Source organism: Mus caroli, chromosome 7 (genome assembly GCF_900094665.2).
Source record: "Mus caroli chromosome 7, CAROLI_EIJ_v1.1, whole genome shotgun sequence".
Classification (NCBI taxonomy): domain Eukaryota; kingdom Metazoa; phylum Chordata; class Mammalia; order Rodentia; family Muridae; genus Mus; species Mus caroli.
In genome coordinates, this window is record NC_034576.1 from 81,074,251 (window position 1) to 81,092,235 (window position 17,985).

The 17,985-nt window shown below is 44.7% G+C and overlaps 1 protein-coding gene across 7 annotated transcripts in view; it reads right to left on the minus strand.

Annotated features, from left to right (window-relative positions):
* Positions 1 to 17,985, minus strand: part of Ntrk3 (neurotrophic receptor tyrosine kinase 3) — a 397,753-nt gene that overhangs the window by 333,274 nt on the left and 46,494 nt on the right. For all 7 annotated transcript variants that reach the window (XR_003837160.1, XM_021166477.2, XM_029479478.1 and 4 more), the window contains 2 exons: positions 1,703 to 1,777; positions 1,004 to 1,075 (listed from right to left, as the gene is read on the minus strand). Coding sequence is in view for 6 of the 7 variants with exons in the window: in XM_021166477.2 (XP_021022136.1) it covers positions 1,004 to 1,075; positions 1,703 to 1,777 (147 nt within the window). In the remaining variant the exon portion in view is untranslated. The remainder of the gene's footprint in view (positions 1 to 1,003; positions 1,076 to 1,702; positions 1,778 to 17,985) is intronic.

Genomic DNA, 17,985 nt, shown 5'->3' on the forward strand with positions numbered 1-17,985 from the left:
CCCCCAAGTCTCCTGCTCTCCACTTCTTCACCACATCTTTTAGAAGCTCTGCTTTTCTTATATACAAGATTTCTACCCAGCAAGCTCTCTTCCTTATCATTGCCAACTATCAGTACCCAAAAGAAAGACTAGTCAACCTGCCAGGAGGTCTTCTGTTTCCTCCCCACTTGTAGCAGATGCTACACCATCCAGTTCATGTATACTCTCTGCTCTTTGGGGGCAAACCAACTGAAGGTTCACATGGCTATTCTTCTTGAGAAAGAGCTGAACCAGAGAACAAGTGTATCTCTGTGGTATTGCCAGTTGACTTGTCCCTGATCACTTACTGGGCTTCCTTTCATGGTCCCTTGCTTCACAAGAAATGACTTTCCTCCCTCCAAATCCTATAGTCTACCTACCCAGATCTAGACTTGGAGAAGAAGCATCAACATGGATGATGTCATTCCTGCAAGGTCAAGCCAGAACCACTGTCCTAAGAAGCCATCCCACTAGTCAGTCACAGCCAGGAGGGAAGTCAGGGTGAGGGAGGCACAAGCAGACAGATAACCATGAGCATGTCTCCTCTGTCCCATCTCAAATTAAGGCCTGTGATCTTATGCGGATGTTTCCACTTCTCCCAGTTCTTACTGAACCTAAACTCTTCTTAGGCACACTTGGTCTGGTCTTGCTTTCCTTTTTTCTGTAATTCCAAACACATACCTACAATCCTACACATACTCTCAATAGAGTCCTGTCCACATTGAGCCCTGTTATTTACATTCCCATAAAATCCCAAATTCCTTTATTGAAAAATGTAAACACTTGGAAGCCTGGAGGCTCACCTACTCAGCTCTGGCTTCCTTCTGAAACCTTCTGAGGTTACCAAATCCCAAAGTAAAACTGTAGGCCTAAGAAAGTTAAAGGATTTGGCCAAGGACAACAAATATCAAAGCCAACTTCATTGTTCAGGACTATTTCCTTGCATGTACCCCCTCACCCTCTCCAAAAATTCAGTTCTACTCACATATAACGCAAGTGGGGGTTCTTGGCGAAGGCTCTGGGCTGGATGTTCCGGAGTCCAGAATTCTTGATGGTCCTAAACAGAGAAAAAAGATGATTAGCATAAACCCAGGGGTTATAGCCAGAAATAAAGCAAGACCCCTTCATTACTAATGACCCTAGATTGCCAAATGTGGGCTCAATGAGAGATATAAACCCAATTCCTATGGAGACTAGGTGAAGGTTGGGATATAAGCAGTCATTGCTGGGTGCTAATTACTACCCATTCTAACCAGCAATTGAGAATCAGGGCACCTGGTGCTCCAGAGACAAGGAGGCTTCAGTCTCTTTATGCTTTCTCCACTTTCTCCTCACATTTGGTTGCCCATGTTTGAAACACTGAACTCCACTGTAGTGGTTAGTGGGAATGTAATGCTGGGGATAGAGTGTAGGGTTGTGCCAAGCACAGAGCTGAAGGATAAACACATTCCCAGAATGCCTTGGAGCAGAGCAACCTTGAAATCCTAACCTTGGGAACCGCCCCTCCCCCCCAGGCCTGTTTGGACCAAGGTGGCTCCTAACATCCTCAAAATGGGTGATGCCAACCATCCCCAAAAAGGATTCGTGAGAAGAAACACTGAGACAGCAGGCTTTCCATTACTACTACTTCAGATGACAGGCAGCATCCCAATCGTCCCCTAGCAAGCCACCCTGGTGTACTCACAGCTTCTGGAGTCCTGTGTAGAGCTCCATGTCCACAGCATTGAGTGTGTGCAGGCCTCGCCAGTTCTCTATGTGTCTGCAGGAAGACAGAAAAGGTCAGTTCACTACAGCAAGAGGTGGCGTACCAGCTTTAGAGTCAGACATGAGCTTGAAGCCTGGAGCAGGAGCCATGACTTCTGACAAATCACCAATTAACCCTGAGTTCAGCTTCTCCCCTCTGGATGGTGGGGTTCACCATAGGAGTGAAGGACTCATGGCTTCTAAGTGTATAGCCTAAGGACAGAGTGCTTAGCATCTATCCCCAGCTCGAGAACCCTTTAAACCCATTCCTCAAATTTTTGACTCAATTTACTTCCTTCTTGTTTCTATTCAGGATTTTCTAAAGTCGGGCTCTTTTTAGACTCTTTCATATTCTTAATGCCTGAACAGAAATACAATATAAATGATGTGGTTTAGGGAGGGGTGTGGCTTGCCTAAGGGCATGGCTTCTGTGCAAACAAGATAAAGAAGACATATGCACCCACCAGGGCACAGAAGAACACTCTATCTGCATAACCATGGTTCATTCCATTTGGAGCTCAAGAAAACCAGTGGATTGAGATGCACAGAAAAGCAGCTACAGAGATGGGGCACTCAGAGGCACCATGGGGAGGTAGGAAGAGGGTGCCATGGCAACTAGGCTCAAGTTTCATCTCTGAGACTTGAACGAAGATTAAGCATGCACATTAACCAATCAGAGTCTCCTGTATCTTTGCGAAGGAGAGGTACCCTACCACCTCAACTCCTCGTCTTTTCACCACCAAGATCTCTTTCTAGGCCTTTCCCTCGAGACCTCCATCTTAAAGAGGTTTGTGTCTAGCAAGAAGACTATATTTATTAAGTAATAATTAATTCATATTCTCAGATTAATCAGAGAAAAAAGTCACTGTTAATTGAAGCTCTTTATCAACACATGCAAACCAGTGTTAACCACCCAATGCATAAACTTCAGCTCAAAGCAAAGAAACTCAAGACTGTTGTTATGAAGAGATTTTTCATCATGAATATGTGTCTAATTTTTATTAGTTCCTGACAGTGACAAGGGTCAAATATTCCTTCATTGCTGCTTTTGGCATGTCCAAGTTGAAAACCATTCTGTTGTTGATCACCAAGACCCTTTTGTTGTTCTAATAGTGTAGGAAATATGACCTTCCATGAGGTAGCAGAAGATCCTAGGAAATGATTCATCCCAACTTAGGACCTGACGCCTCCTGATACCATAACCAGAGGTTTTGATATATAAAAGGTCTCAGCACCATTTCATTAAAGAATATAGTTACTCAAGGCACACTCTGGCCAGAAAAGTGACCATTACTTTTCCCCAGACAGCTCCTCCCTTGCCCGACCACACCAGTGGTTCTGCCATCTGCCGCTCAGTCCAACTAGAGCCAAAAAGGCAGTGTGCCTGTGGCTGCCAGGACTCCTGGCAGCATTTCAGAGCTGCACAGTGACAAGGTATGCCAAGAGCCCATTTTGAAACACATTCTCCAAGAGCCCCCATGGAGCAGCCAGAAGCACTGGCATTTGCTGGGGACATTGACCAGGTGGCCAGGTTGGCATTGGCCTCTAACTCTAATGCCTTCTCTCTGGAAGCCTCATGGTTTCAAGGCAGTTTTCATGCCCTGGTCTCACCGAGGTAGGAACACTGACAACATTTCAGATGTAAGGAAAGCCAAGAGGACTAAGACCACCTGTGCCACTAAGCCTCTCCAGTGTATCTTCCTGGGCCATGGGCCATGTCCAATACCAAGGAGATCACAATGTTTATTCAGCATTCATGGGGGCCCAGCTTCCTACATGGAACTGTTTCTAACAAGTAGCTATAAATCAGATTGTTTAAATAAGTGAAATCACTTTTCTTGGCCCCTAGTTGCATCTCATAAATGTGTTTTGATGGTGGCAGAGATGTCAATCCCTACATCCTGAAACTTTGTTTCAGTCTTTATGATCTGTGCTTATAAATGGACCCTTCCTGACTCCTACATACACTGAGAAGTGACAAGTTAGTGAAGCATCAGTATGGAGACCTCCAGTACATTAAATAATATCTCCAGCATCCTCTGGTGCTTCTCAATCAGGGAAGAGCAGTATCGCAGCCACATTGCAGACTGGTTACAGGTCAGGGTTCTGGAACAGTGGCCGGGGCCAAACTCAGCCAACTGTTTGCATTTGTATAGCTTCAAAACTAAGATTCATTTTCATATTTTGGTTTTTTTTTTAAATCAAAGGAAAACCATACATCATGACCTGTGAGAACTAGATAAAAATCGGCATTTCTGTGCTCATATCTCTTCACTGTCGTCTACACCCCTTTCAAGTTGCAAAGTTGGATCGTTGCTGCACAGACCATATGGCCTACAAGGCTGGGATTTACTTTCTGGCCCTTTATGGGGAAAAAGGTTGCCAGGCCCTGCCAAGAGCAAGGCAGCACCAGAGTGCTAATCCTAGCCCCAGGAGTGCTCCACCAATCACACCCTGTCCTGCCACCTCACCTGTCTGTGCCTTCCTTTTCCCAGCTGTCAAATGGGGATAATGAACTGCCAGCCTCATAGCAATGACATGGGAATTGAAGATGTGTGTTGAAGAGCTCACAAGGGGCTGAGTGGTGGGGATGAAGCCCTGTGCCTCATCTAGCTTACCTGAGACCAAGACCCCAACTTCAATCCCAGTACCACAAAATACTACTGGTAAGCAATATCAACAACAACAACCATGAGCTCTTGCAGGGCTGGAGACATAGAAGTCCCTGGAAGACATAAGCTAAGGGGATTTTATGAGACGTCGTTCCTTAGTTTTTGAGTACAGACAGCATCATGCTTCTGGTAGAAGTTGTCATTTCTTGGCCATAGACTTTTTTATTGCAAAAGAATAAGGTCATCTTTGACTTTAATGACCCATCACGGCAGAAGGATAGAAGGACAGAAAACCTGTCATTCATGACTTCCAGGAAAACAACCTCGAGAAAGCACTTGTGAATCACCAGGTACAGAACACTTGGCATTGAGTCTGACAACCTGAATTTAATCTCTAGAAGTACACAAGATGAAAAGGGGGGAACTAATTCTTCTAGGTTGTCTTTACAGGCCTGTGTGTGCGCGCACACACACATGCACCAGGTTATACAACAACAACATCAAAAATGAATATATACATATATATATATATATATATATATGTATATATATATATATGCTGACTTTTAAAAGAAAGAAAATCCCTATGGTGGGCGAGGGCAGGAGAGAGAAGATGCATGCCAGGGAAGGTGCAGCCTTGACATTTGCGAATGATGTTGGCTGGCTCCTGCCAATTCTTCTATGACTCATTGCTTGGTACCAAACAAGGCAAGTCACTTATGGTAACTGTGCTGACTGCTATTAGAAGCCACAATTATCAGTGGAAAAGGCTGGCTCTAAAAAGTATAATAAATGAATAGGATGAGGTAAGAGACTACAATTGGTATGGTTTTGTTAATGCCAAATTAGGGAGGCAGCACCTAGTGCCAGTACATGGGGTTCTTCATGTCCATTGCTTTTTCTGGGTATTCCAGTTCAATACGTATACATTTTTAAAAGGTCAGGACTTAAGTAAACCCTGTGGTGCAGGAGTGACAGGAGCCAAACTGGCTCTCCCTACAAATGTCTCACAAGGCCTGCTGTAGGGTCAGGAGCAAAGAGATTTCAATGATTGTGGAAGATAAAAGAATATATGGCAATTAGGGCCCCCATAAGGACCCACAGTCCTGTTTCTCTACTTGTGTCCCTTCTCCAATCAGTAGCAAGGGAGGGATGGTAGAGAGAAACCAAAGAACTGAACCTGGGCTCTCTCCCTCACCTTATATCAATTGTTCCCACTTTATGAAGTTTACAGCAAAATTCTCAATAGGAGGTAATTTTGCCTCCCAGGGGAGAGTTTGATTGTCACAACTGGGGAAAGAATAACACTAATGTCTGGTGGGTAGGGGAATGAGACAGACAGAATAGACCCTTGTTGGCAAAGTAGTGTCCCAGAAATCCCCGGCTCTGAGAGGAAGACCTTTGCCTTATCACATAAAGCACCTGCCCAAGTTGTCATCGAAACTAGTAGAGTCCCATGGCTTAAAATGTCATTTTTGGAAATGACTGCTCTGCATCAAACACTATGGGCCAAAACAAAAGGCTTGCTCTTATACCAGTGAGTCTCGGAGGGAAATTCAAAAGTGATGGCTTTCAGGACCCTCTCAAGTCAAGGAGATGACCAAGTTATCAATGAGATCTACCTGCCAAGAACCTTCTCCCATGTTCATCTCAGTTTCCAGGCCTAAGCTTCCACATTGTCTCTTCGTGAAACTGCAAAACCACCACTCTGACAGGACCCCGTGCACACCCCCTCTTCCAAGGAGTGTGACAAAATGTGAAGGTCCAAGACAACACAAACTCCAGGACTCACACAGGACTTATGGGTGCAGCTCAGAAAATCCCACTGGAGTCAAGATGGATCTCATAGGATATAGCTTGGATAGAGTATAGTCAAGAGGTGACTATTCAACTCCTCCACAGCACGAGAGAAACCTAACCCCTCTCCATAATGCACAATAGCATCTCTGAATCCTAGAGACCCAGGACCAAGGGATATGAATTCCTGATTCATATCCTGTTCTGGAATACGACAAAGCATAAATTAAGTACTAATTGAGGATACACGGACCTTTTGTGCTTGAATAAATTAGATGATGTTTTGTCCCATCTCCTTCTTTGCTGCTTTCCGTTTTACTTGAGCCAATATGGAAATGACCTGGCATTCTCCAAGAGTCTGAAAATTAGTTGGTACAGACACGGTGGTCCATATTTTAATTTAAAAAATATGTCCTGTTTCCTTTATGATCCCAGTATTTAATGTCTGTAGTCATCTATCCAGAAAATTCTAGAACATGGAGACATCTGCTGCCATATAACCAGAGGAAAAGAAGGCACAAGGAAGCCCACAAGAGAGGCAGGGTACCCTCCCCAGGCAGGAAGTTGGTGGGTTGGACTTGGTCTCACCCTTCCTGCAGACACAGTGGCCCCACACTGCCTCTTTTCCAACCTTTTCTCTCTCCTCCCTTTCTGTCACATTGCTGTTCTTTTCAACGTGACTTCACACCGCTATTAATGAGCTGTTCTTCAGAACCAAACTTTCCAGACAACTAAATTTAAATGTAAAACCTTCACATTGTCAAGTTCCTTGCTACATCTTTTTTTTCCCCTCTCCCTAAAATGCAGACCATATCTCTCTGACTTCTCAAAGACAGCACACAGAGCTTGAGTCACACTCTCTTGATAACCCTACACCACAGCTGGAAAGGGTTTCAAAGAATTTGAAAATAAATCACACACACACACACACACACGAACACTAGATACTTCTTCTTTGTTTCCCTTCTCTTTCTAGATCTCTGGGGTTTCCATATAAGTGGTGTTTTCCAGGAGGTGAAGTCATAATCCATATTCATCTGGTGATAACAGGCTCACTATCATTGCATTCATTGTATCTATTCTTGACTTGGTCTCCAGGAAAGGGATAGTTAAAATCATTGTTTCTTGGTAGGTGGTTTGTTTTTTGTTGTTGTTGTTTGTTTGTTTGTGTTTGTTTTTGTTTTTTCATATATAAGTTCCCCACTCCTCCATCACTGAACTAAATAACTTCAAAAACCAAGGTTATATACAAATGTCTCTTCTCTCTAGGCCATCTCCAGATAAACCCAAGGTCCACTAAGTCTTGTTCCAATAATGGGGCCTGACCAGAAATGTAAGTTGGCTGCTGGGGAGATGAGCCTCCAAGTTTACTTCCTAATGAGTCAGCATTAGAACCCACATCCGTGTGTGTGTGTGTGTGTGTGTGTGTGTGTGTGTGTGTGTGCATGTGTGTCAGGTTCTACATATGCACAATGTGCCATGCATTTATTTGACTTTGAAGGCTTATGGGGCAATAAGGAAATTGATTTGTTTGTTATCTAGCCATATTATACCTCGTGATCCAGACAGCAGCTTAACTTTCAATTATCTGTTATGTTTAGCATTATAAACAAACCTTCCAGAACAACAGCTCCATGAAGTTCAGGCCTCAAGGGGTCTGGGGAGGAGCTGCTTGAGAGCATACTAGCCAAGCAACCAGCTCTCTCCCTCGAGAGCTGCTAGTGGGAAATTGGATGCCTGGAGAACCAGACACGAGAGCCAGGGGAGCATGGGATGTGGGGAGCAGGATGGCTTGAGATGGTGACTCCAGTGTGCCAAGATATTAGCACACCAGCCTACAAGCATGTGTGTTCCAGGGACCATGGCAAGCCAGCCCCACATCTGGGACCCGCCCTCAGATACAGAAAAGCGCATTCGGATCCTAAGGCTAACAGATGGGAGAGACAGCATCTGTTCTGGTTTCCTGATTATTTCCAAAGCCCGTGCCAGGAATGAAGAAAGTATGTGTGCACACCTGTGCTCTTCAGGTGCTTAGGTGCTATGCCCTAACAAGAAAAGATCAAAGAGCATGGTCCCTCTGTTTCCCCACTAACACAGATTAACTCCCCAGAGTGAGATTTTACCAGCCAGTCAACCTGTTCCCTTTGGAGTCCAGACTCTTCTGTCCTAACCCCTGGTCTGACTGCCATCTTCTCCCTTCCCCAGTCTATCTGCATCTCTGTTCCCATTGCTCTCATTTGGGTTGCTGTGGCATACTGACCCCAGCTTGCCTATTACGGTCGTGCCAAAATACCACCACTTTCAATCTCCTCCAGTGTTTTCATTCTTTTCTTTCATCAGTCCATATGCCAGAGGGATCAAAGCCTCCAAGGCTTCCTTTTACAATTACAACAATCCCAAGCATCAGGCCATGGCATGCAAGACCATGAGCGTGCCAGTGGGGCCCTTCCTCTGGACACACTCCCTTTGTTGGGTTAGCTCCAGCCAGACTGGCCTGGCTTCTGCTCCTGCTATGAAGCAGGAGTATTCCCACCAGGACCTTCTACAGGGAGTACTTCCCTTACTCCTTTAATTCCTCCAGGTCTTCTCTGAAGTCTCCCGTGCTCAGAGAAGCCAGCCCTCTATGCCTCTGTGCTCACAACCCCCATCTCTCCTCCAGTTCTTCTCGAGCACAAGCTCTGTTTGTCTCCTTTGTGGCCTTAATAGCCATGTATAATAGTCTTATTTGATTATTTTATTACATTTTGACATAAAGGCATCTACACTAGAACCATAATGCATGGGAACAGCAATTGGATCTGTCTTGTTTTCCACTTATTTCCAGAATCTCAAGTCAGGGCGGCTGCTGCAGGGTAAATACGTACCTCGAAAGCCTCCAGGAGGGCGCCCTTCCTCCACACACGATGGCCCCAATGCTGATTGCCTGAATGGCCCTGATTTCTGATCCATTGAGTAGACCAGAGCTCAAGTCTGACCCCACATTATCCTGATGAGCCCCTAAGAAAGATGTGGCTTAGAGTATAGGCTGAAGTAATGTCTTAAATATGGCAGGGACTCTGAGGGATCATGGAGCAAGGAACAGAAAGAAGATAGCCCTGAAGCTTCCAAAGACTCAAATACACAGCTGCCTCTGGAGTCTATGTCTGAGGTCATGGTCCCCAGCCACCAATTCATGCCCTATACCCTTCCTTGTGGCAAATATTTTCAAAAGATTCATCCACAGTCAGAGACCCAGCTTCCTCCCCTCTCTTTGATATTTCAACTTCGTTTGTCTCTGTTCTGCACTATAGGAACCACACTGAAAAGGCTGCCAGCATTTCTCATGTTGGTGACTCCAACCGACTCTTCACCATTGTCTCTCTTTCTTGAAACATGCTGTATTTCTGGTAGTCTTGGCTGCACAGTTCTGGGTTGCTGCCTGTTTTAGACATCCCTTCTTAGCCTCCTTTGTTGATCCTCTATATCTAGATCCCTAAATGCCAGGGTCTTCTGGGTCTTACCCTAAGGTTCTTCTTTTCACCAATTCCCCTCATGGCCAAGATGATCTCAGCCAGGTGCTTGTCGTAAGTGCCATCTATATGATGTCACCGCCTCAATGGCTGCCTCTAGCAAGACCGTTTTCTTACTTCAGGTTCTCATATCGTGGTTTATCGGATCCAACAGTAGTCCTTACATGCTACTTCAGAGTTTTCTCTGTCTCAGTAAATTGCATCAGCAACCTTCAGTTGTACAAACCAAACTCTACCACCCACCATCACAGCATCTAAGCTGTCAGTAAGTCCAATTAAGAGCCTACACCATTGCTTCTCACAAAGATCACTTTCTCCAAAACACAGCCATTGCTTCCACTCACTTGAGTAAATCCGTCTTCCACACAGAAGCCTGCATGAGCATTTTTGAAACTCCTGATAAATTTGAACATAAACAAACCAGGACTCAAACTTCCAGTGATTTTATTTTCTGAACTTGACAGCTGTGATAAAATTCAGACCTCATGAAGACCAACAAAGTGCTATGTGATGTGACTCATACCCCTTCATCCCCAGCTCAAACAAAGCTCCCTCTTATCTCAATTGCCTTTTCCCTCAGTGGTATCCTGCCTTTTCTCCAGGACCCCAAGAACCCTCCCTCCAGCAGGGCCTTTACATTGGCTGCTTCCTTTAGCTAAGATGTCACTAAAGAGTCTCCTAACATGTCACTGGCTGCAGTGGCCAACCTAGCAACAATCATTTGCTATAACCTTCTACTAGATGAATAGCCATCAATCCAGGGTGGCCATGTTTCTCTGAAAACATATAGCAATGCCTAGAGACATTTTGCCTTTACTGGGAAATGGCATTGTAATCTCGTGGGTAAAGACCTGCAGTGCACAGGATAATCCCCCATAACAAAGTTTTTTTTTTTCCAAACTCCAATGTCAATAGCACCAAGACTGTATAACGATGCCCTACATATTCACTTCATCATGGTAGTCACAATCCCTCCCTTTTGCAGTTTCTTGTGTATAGTGTTTCTCTTGTGGTGGAGTGCAAGGTCCAGGAAAGCAAACACAATTTGGGTCTTGTTCAACCTAAAGCAGCCCAGGTCCTGGCATGTATCAGAAAACATAAACAACTGACTGCTCCTGCTCAGAACATGATGACCCTACATCAAATCTTGAAAAAGCTATGGCTACCAAGGTCTTCAGGGGCATCAGCATCTTTTCCAGCTGTCTAAAGAGACTAAAACATGAACAAAACAGTGCTTGTGCATTGAGAGCAGAGGCTGGAATTCATGTGTCCCAGGAAAGTGAACTCCTCTGTGGAGATAAGAGTAAAATGGGTCATTCAACACCAGACCCTGTTAGTCATCTTAGCTTTGAACCAGGACAGAAAAGGAATGGGCAGAGCCCATGGTAGGGCACAGACAATGATTCTGACCCTTCTTCCTCAGTGGTCCCTGGAGAAGAAAGCCTGACGGAAAAGATGAGTCTCACTCAAGCACAAGCAGCTGCCTGGAAAGGGATGTGACAGTGTGAGCTCTAATCCTAAGATCAGTTGCCCTCGGGGGTTCTAAGAGCACTGCCTTTTGGGTGGTCAATTTCCTTAGAAAAATATGAAATGGCCAGGCCACCCTTTACTAAATTATAAAACACTTATCACTTCCTTAATAACTACCCGCATGGAGGACTTAATTCACTCAACATGGAAGTTATAAAGGCAAATTGGTAAGTGAGCATTAAGCTCAAGTGCATTGCATAAAGACTTACGAGGGCAATATTTTCCCCCATTAAAAGGGTAGATTTTCTCACTGCAACTGTGTCTCAGAGTTAATGTGGAGAAGTCACTCCAGAGCTCAGGGCGCTTTTATTGTTAGAGGGTAATTCCAGGTCACTGAGAGGAAGGGGGAACCTTGACTTTGCAGGAATAATTATCCCAGAACCTGAAAGTGTCAGAGTGATTAGTCAAGGTAACCATCAGAAAGACAAGATGCCATTCACGGTTCTTGGCTCCCTGCTCTGCACACATGAGGCTGAAATGTGAGCAGGCCAACGAGGTAAAAAAATTATAAGTGGAATGAAGAATGGGATAGACCTCAACAAAAGAGGGATACACAGGACCTGCAAGAGGGAGGCTGTCCCAGAAGCCAGATGCTTTAAGAGGATTCATTGATTCATTGGTTTTCATTCAGAATCTAAAGGAAAGGAAGGATTCTGAGTTTTTATCAGAGTGGTTCTGGAGTTTCTAAGGGCTCCATGGAGGAAGCCTGGAAGATGGGCTTCTTTCCTCACCAAGTGAAGGAAATGTTCTGTGGCCTTTCTCCCCAGCTCTAGCCTCGTAACCATTTTCCTCCCCTTCAGCAATAAACCATCTGTTCTTTTCCCCATATGTTCACTCTTTTGGAAATGGTCTCTCTATTCACATGACTTCAATTACTACTAATTAGAGATTAATTCCAATTCTGAATCTACATCCTTCATGCCTAACCTGTCTCCAGTCCTGGAGTTCTTGTTATCACTATACGCATTCCCCTCAAATTCAGAAAGCAAATATGAACAAAACAGCTTGTTCTTAAAATCTGAAATCTCCCCAATACTTCTCTGAGTCCTCCTGACCAACATGGCAGGAACTATGAGGAAATCTAACATAGCACAATGCCAGTGAGTTAGCAAGACTGCTGAGTTCAGGAATCTGTAGTAGAATATGGAACACAGACTATGATCAATTAGTGATGTCTGCCATGGTCACAGTATATAGAGGGCAATGAGAGTACCATCTATAAATCATATCTATTCAAGAGGCTTTCTGACATCTTCCCTCCCAGACTCAAGTCCCACCAGTATCTCCTTCCTTGTACTTCTAATGATTTATTTAATCTTTGTGTCTGAGACAATTATGCTCAAAAGCATATAGTGATATTTTAACAGACCCTTCAACTTCTAATCTTCATATTGTAATCTCTTCTAAGGCTCCACTTTCTCAAAATAACATTGAACATGTTCCTGGCAGGCTCAAGACTTCCCTGATGGCAAACAAATTGCTCTCTCACTAAAGTATAATTTCTATTAAAAAGCTCTAAACCTGTTGGAAACTCTTTGATGTAAGGAGCTGTAGACCCTTGGAGGGGAGTGACAGATTTTCCAGCTCTCTGTGTACCACCTGCACAACTGCAGTGGTTCCCTAGGGTGCAGATCCACAGTGAAGCTGAGAGTCAGGAGCTGTCATGGGACCTGAACAACGGCTTTTGTGACTCTTCTCCCACTCCTTCCTCTATCTTCTCTCCCTTTCATCACATGAAAGCCAAGCTACTCAGGGAGGTGTGCTCACGTCAACAGAGACATCAGCCTGTCAAGAACCTCGAAAGCCTGTTTCTCCCTGGACTTTTTGAAGAAGATTGGCACAGTGAAAATTTGATGAGCTTTGGTGCCAGCAGTGATCTTAACTCTCATCTGCTACTGATGAGACAAGGTCATCTCCTGTGGCCTCAGCTTTCCCTTCTATACAATGGAAACAGTAGTGCCATCTCATAAAGGCATCATATGGATGAATTTAAACGGTGCTGGTAACAGTCCCAACATGTCACCTTTAATATGCTAGAGTTCAAAGAATGTTTATCTTCTCTTCCAAAAAGGAAATTGGCCCATGGATTGTGTAAGAATCGAAGTCAGGGACCTGGGCCACTATGGCAGGAAGAATGACTGTATTTGTTATTTTGGGTCACTGTATCAGCAGAAACAACTGAAAAGAGGAAGGCTGCATTATGGATCACAGTATCAGAGAGTTCAGTTCACTGAGCGTGGGCCTGTACACATGAGCACAAAACATCATTGTAGCAGTAGCTTGTGGCAAAAGGTTTCTTCATGGTCAAGCAGGGAAAGGATGCTGGAACTCACCTGGCCTCACTCTTTCCCTCCTTTCATTCCATCTAAGCACACAGCCTGTGGGTGATACCATCTACATCCAGAGTAGCTATTCCCTTCTCGGTTAACCTTCTCTGGAAAGAGCCTCCCCAGACTCCTGGGTGTCTCTAAATTCATTTAAGTTGATGGTAAAGAGCAACCATTATGGTGCCTCTGTGTGTAGCTTGCAGTGGCTGTGGGTGTGATGAGGATGCAGTCTCCTCTATGTCTGATTCTACCAAGCTTCATTCTCCCCCACTCAGAACCCAGCCTCCAGTTTACACGCTAGCCAAAGACACACCTGCTGCCCAGATCTGGCATGTTTATGCTTCCTTAGAGCTATGCTCCTGCTCCTGGCAGCCCCTAGGTTTTCAGGCCAGGGAGTCTCTGTGTGGCTGAACATCTTCTGGGCTTCTGATACATGCATCTTCTCCTCTCCACTAAGCTTTTATCAAACCACCCATCACCACCCAGATGCAGTCACTCCGTGATCCCAGCATCACCCTCCAATTACTGGGGAATTATTTCTGTGCAGCTGCTGATGTATGTATGTGAGCCTGTCACCTGTGAGACTCGGCATTATTTGCCTGGCTTCCCCCATGAGAGCAAAAATTCCTTGACAACAAAGACGGATGCCTTCTATTTATTTTGTTTGCCCTCTTGTCTCCTGCACTTCGGTGCTCCGCTCAGCTCAGTGAGAGTGTTTAGACCACACACAGAGTCCCAGAGTGGAACCCAGCGGAAGCTAGCTCCATTCAGAAGCAGAGAAGAGCTGTCCAAGGTCTAGGAATAGGCTGAAGTTCAACGTGAAAGGACAGAAATGCACAAAACAGGACGGCGAAAAACATGCTGACTGACATACAAGCTCCTTGGCTCCTTGTTCTTCAAAACTCATCCCAGGTGTCCCTACCTTATAATATCCTTTCCTGGGACCCCTTTCCCAGGTTGCAAAGCCCCTGTCATAGAGCTGGCACTGATATTTAAAATAGGCGCTATCTGGAGAAGTGAATTTGAGTGGTGGAGAAAGATGAATAATGGCACACAGGCATTAAAAAAAAAAGTCATAATGAAGTCTATTACTTTGTGTATGTGCTAACTTTTAAAAAACTATTTGGGGAATGGCAAGATGGTTCAGCAGGTAAAGGTGCTTGCTTTCCAAGCCCGATGACCCTCAGATGCACATTCAATCCCCAGGACCCACATGGTAGAAGAAGAGAAGGTGACTCATGCAAGTTGCCCACGAACCTCCATCCATGTACCATGGCACACATGAATGCACAAGTGGGTACACACAAATCAATCAATCAATGAAATCTCTAGGCATTTAAAAGTTATCTCAGGAGCTGGAAATTTGGCTCAGTGTGTAAAATGTTTGCCACACATGCACAGGGACCTTAGTTCAAATCCAAAGAACCCACAAAAAACAAACAAACAAACAGGTAACTCCATAGCCCCAGTACTTCAGAAAGGGGCAATGGCAGAGATAGGCTTATTCATGGAGCTCATTGGCCAACTCATCTTGACCAACTGATGAGATCTAGATTTAGTAAGAGGAGTTTACTTCAAAAAGAAAATTAGGTGGACCATGCTAAAGGAAGACTTTCAAGGTTGAGCTCCAGCCTCCACGTATTCATGTGCACACACACACATGAATACACACACATGAACACACACATATACACGCACACACACAAGAACACATATACTGCACACAAAGACACAGACACACAGAGAGAGAGACACAGTCACACACATACACAAATACTTGCTTTAAAAGAAAATAGCTTATCTCTGGTAGAGTACAAACACAGAGCAAAGCAGACTGCCTAACATGTTGGATCAGAGTACCCCATATTTCCTTCTAAGCTTTGTTCCTAAATCAAGGGACAGAGTGAGGGTGAGGCGGGAAGGCAACAAGAGGGAGTCAATGATTGACATTTGGAGTATAGTCAGCTACAGGGGTTACCCACAGCTATGAAGGTAGACTGAAGTTTAAACAAATTCACAGTCTTAACTGGTGTGCCAGCAAATGCCAATTCCTCACAGGACACCAATGATGATGTCCTCTTGTACTAACAAGCCCATCTCCCCAGACCCACAGCTTTAGATCCTTAGAGTGGGGTCCTTGTATTTTATCTAAATATCTCCAATGTCAATCAGGACTCTAGACTCAACATTCATGCTAAAAGTGACATGGATGCTGTACTGTCTCTTCTTTCCTGAGCTGCCAGCTTCACCCTCAGATCCTTAAAAGATCATTCAAATCAGCAAATGGAGGCTGAGACTCCCCTCAGGATCTCACAGAGGGGCAGGAAAGGGGAATGTAGTAAGGATGATAAGCAGCGGTGGCCAGGAGCTTGATGCAGCAGCAAGGAGCCCAGTACTCTGCGACTGATTCTGCAGAGTAGAAACTTCAAGGTCAAAGTGGTGGCACATCCTAGAACTCCAAAATCTGGGAAACTAGGAAAAGTCAGCTTCAGCCTCTGCCTTGAAGGTACTCCCCATCTTGAGGTCTATAACAGTGTGGTTCACAAGAGGATCCTGGGGTGTGGCAAAGCAGATGTGCATAACTGACTGCTAAAATAAAGATTGGTTCCTTCCGAAGTGATGGTGCCCTCCCCTGTGTATGCATGAAAAAGGAAAACCTAAAATTTAGGGAGGCAGAGTTTGGTCCACATCAAAAGTCCAGGTCTCACCTCAAACAGTGCTCCTGCCCCTATGTGTCAAAAGGAAGAAGGCAGAAATTCTCAAAGCATTTCTCATGATCCTATCTGTCCACTGAGCTGACCCCCAACCCACAGCTCTGACCATGAAGTCCTTCCAGGCCAGACATCTTCCATTGGTTCCCTCCTGCCTAGCCCAGCTAGCAACCCAGGGCATCTTTACTCTGTAGGTTCACCTCTAAAACCTGAGCAGGGCTGGTTGAGTCAGGATGATGTCATCAGCAAGATTGAGAACTCAACTCATCCTTTAGATAGCACCAATTGTGTGTCAGCTGTTTCATCCTGATGTCTGGTGTCCCTGGGGGGAATTTCCTCTTACTTTACCTACAAGCCTGAACAGTCCCCCACTCTTCATGCTCACTTTTAGCACCTCTGTGGTATGAAGGGATCCTTGAACATGTGAGAGATTAGCTATGACCAATGGGGATACCTCAGGAGACCCAACACTGCAGGAGGCACAACACAGGGTCAGGGCACCACCGTGTAAAGCTTTCCATGGAAGCAGCCAAGGCGCCCCAGAGGCCCAGTGCTTTGGGCCTGTCCCCAGAGGATTTCATTTTTAGGCTCCTGGAATAAATGCTGGTGTACAGCATACAAAGCTTTTAATAGCAGCTTAGAGACACAAACGTGACTGAGGCACTAAATCACTCTCTAACCCACCCCCTTCCTCTGTAGAAGATAGCATGCTTCCAAGAGAAAATCCAGGATTCTGCAGATCATATTTCCGAGTGCACCTTTTACAGATATAGGTGCCCTTGCATTTGAGGTATAGGTATTCCCAATTGAGATGTCACCTTGGTGGATTTTTTTTCCTTTGATGAGTATGAAGTCTCCTTGTCCATCTCTTTTGATTAATTTTGGTTGAAAGTCTGTTTTATGAGACATTAGCATGGCTACTCCAGCTTCCTTCTTAGGTCCATTTGCTTGGAAAGTCTTTTTCCAGCACTCTGTTCTGACATAATGTCTATCTTTGTTGCTGATGTGTGTTTCCTGTATGCATCAGAATGATGGACCCTGTTTTTACATCCATTCTGTTAGCCTGTGTTTTTTTTTTTATTGGTGAATTGAGTCCATTGATATCGAGATATTAATGACCAATGATTGTTAATTCCTGTTATTTTGATGTTGGTGGTGGTAGTGTTTGTGTGTTTGTGTGTGTGTGTGTGTGTGTGTGTGTGTGTGTGTGTGTGTGTGTTTGCTGGCATGAAATTATTTCCTGTGTCTTCTTGTGTGTAGCTAACCTCCATGTCTTGGAGTTTTCCTTCTAATATCCTCTGTAGGGCTGGATTTATTAAAAAAATACCTTAATGGTCTTCCCCAGCTGCCTCCAGTCAGTACCTTGCTCCTGTTCTAATTCTTGCCACCCAGGTGCTCTGCCATGACTGTCACCCCAGCAAGGAAGAAGGACAGACTTTCTCTTCCACCAGTCTGTAACTTGGCAGCCTTGCTCAGTGTCTCCTAACCTCATGTGTAATTGACATCTCTCTTTATTAATTCTCTCTCCCTTTCCCAGCTGTTTCTTTCCAACCTCTGGAAAACCAAGGTGCAACCCCACAGATGCAAAGAGGAAATCTAACATGAACAGTGTAACAAGCTTAAAAATGGCTACCAGGAAATCTCTGAGCAGCCAGGATCTTATAGATTACAACATGAGGACTTCACAACATAGACCCTAGGTGGGTCTCACTGCTGACCCTCCTCCTAGTTTATGATG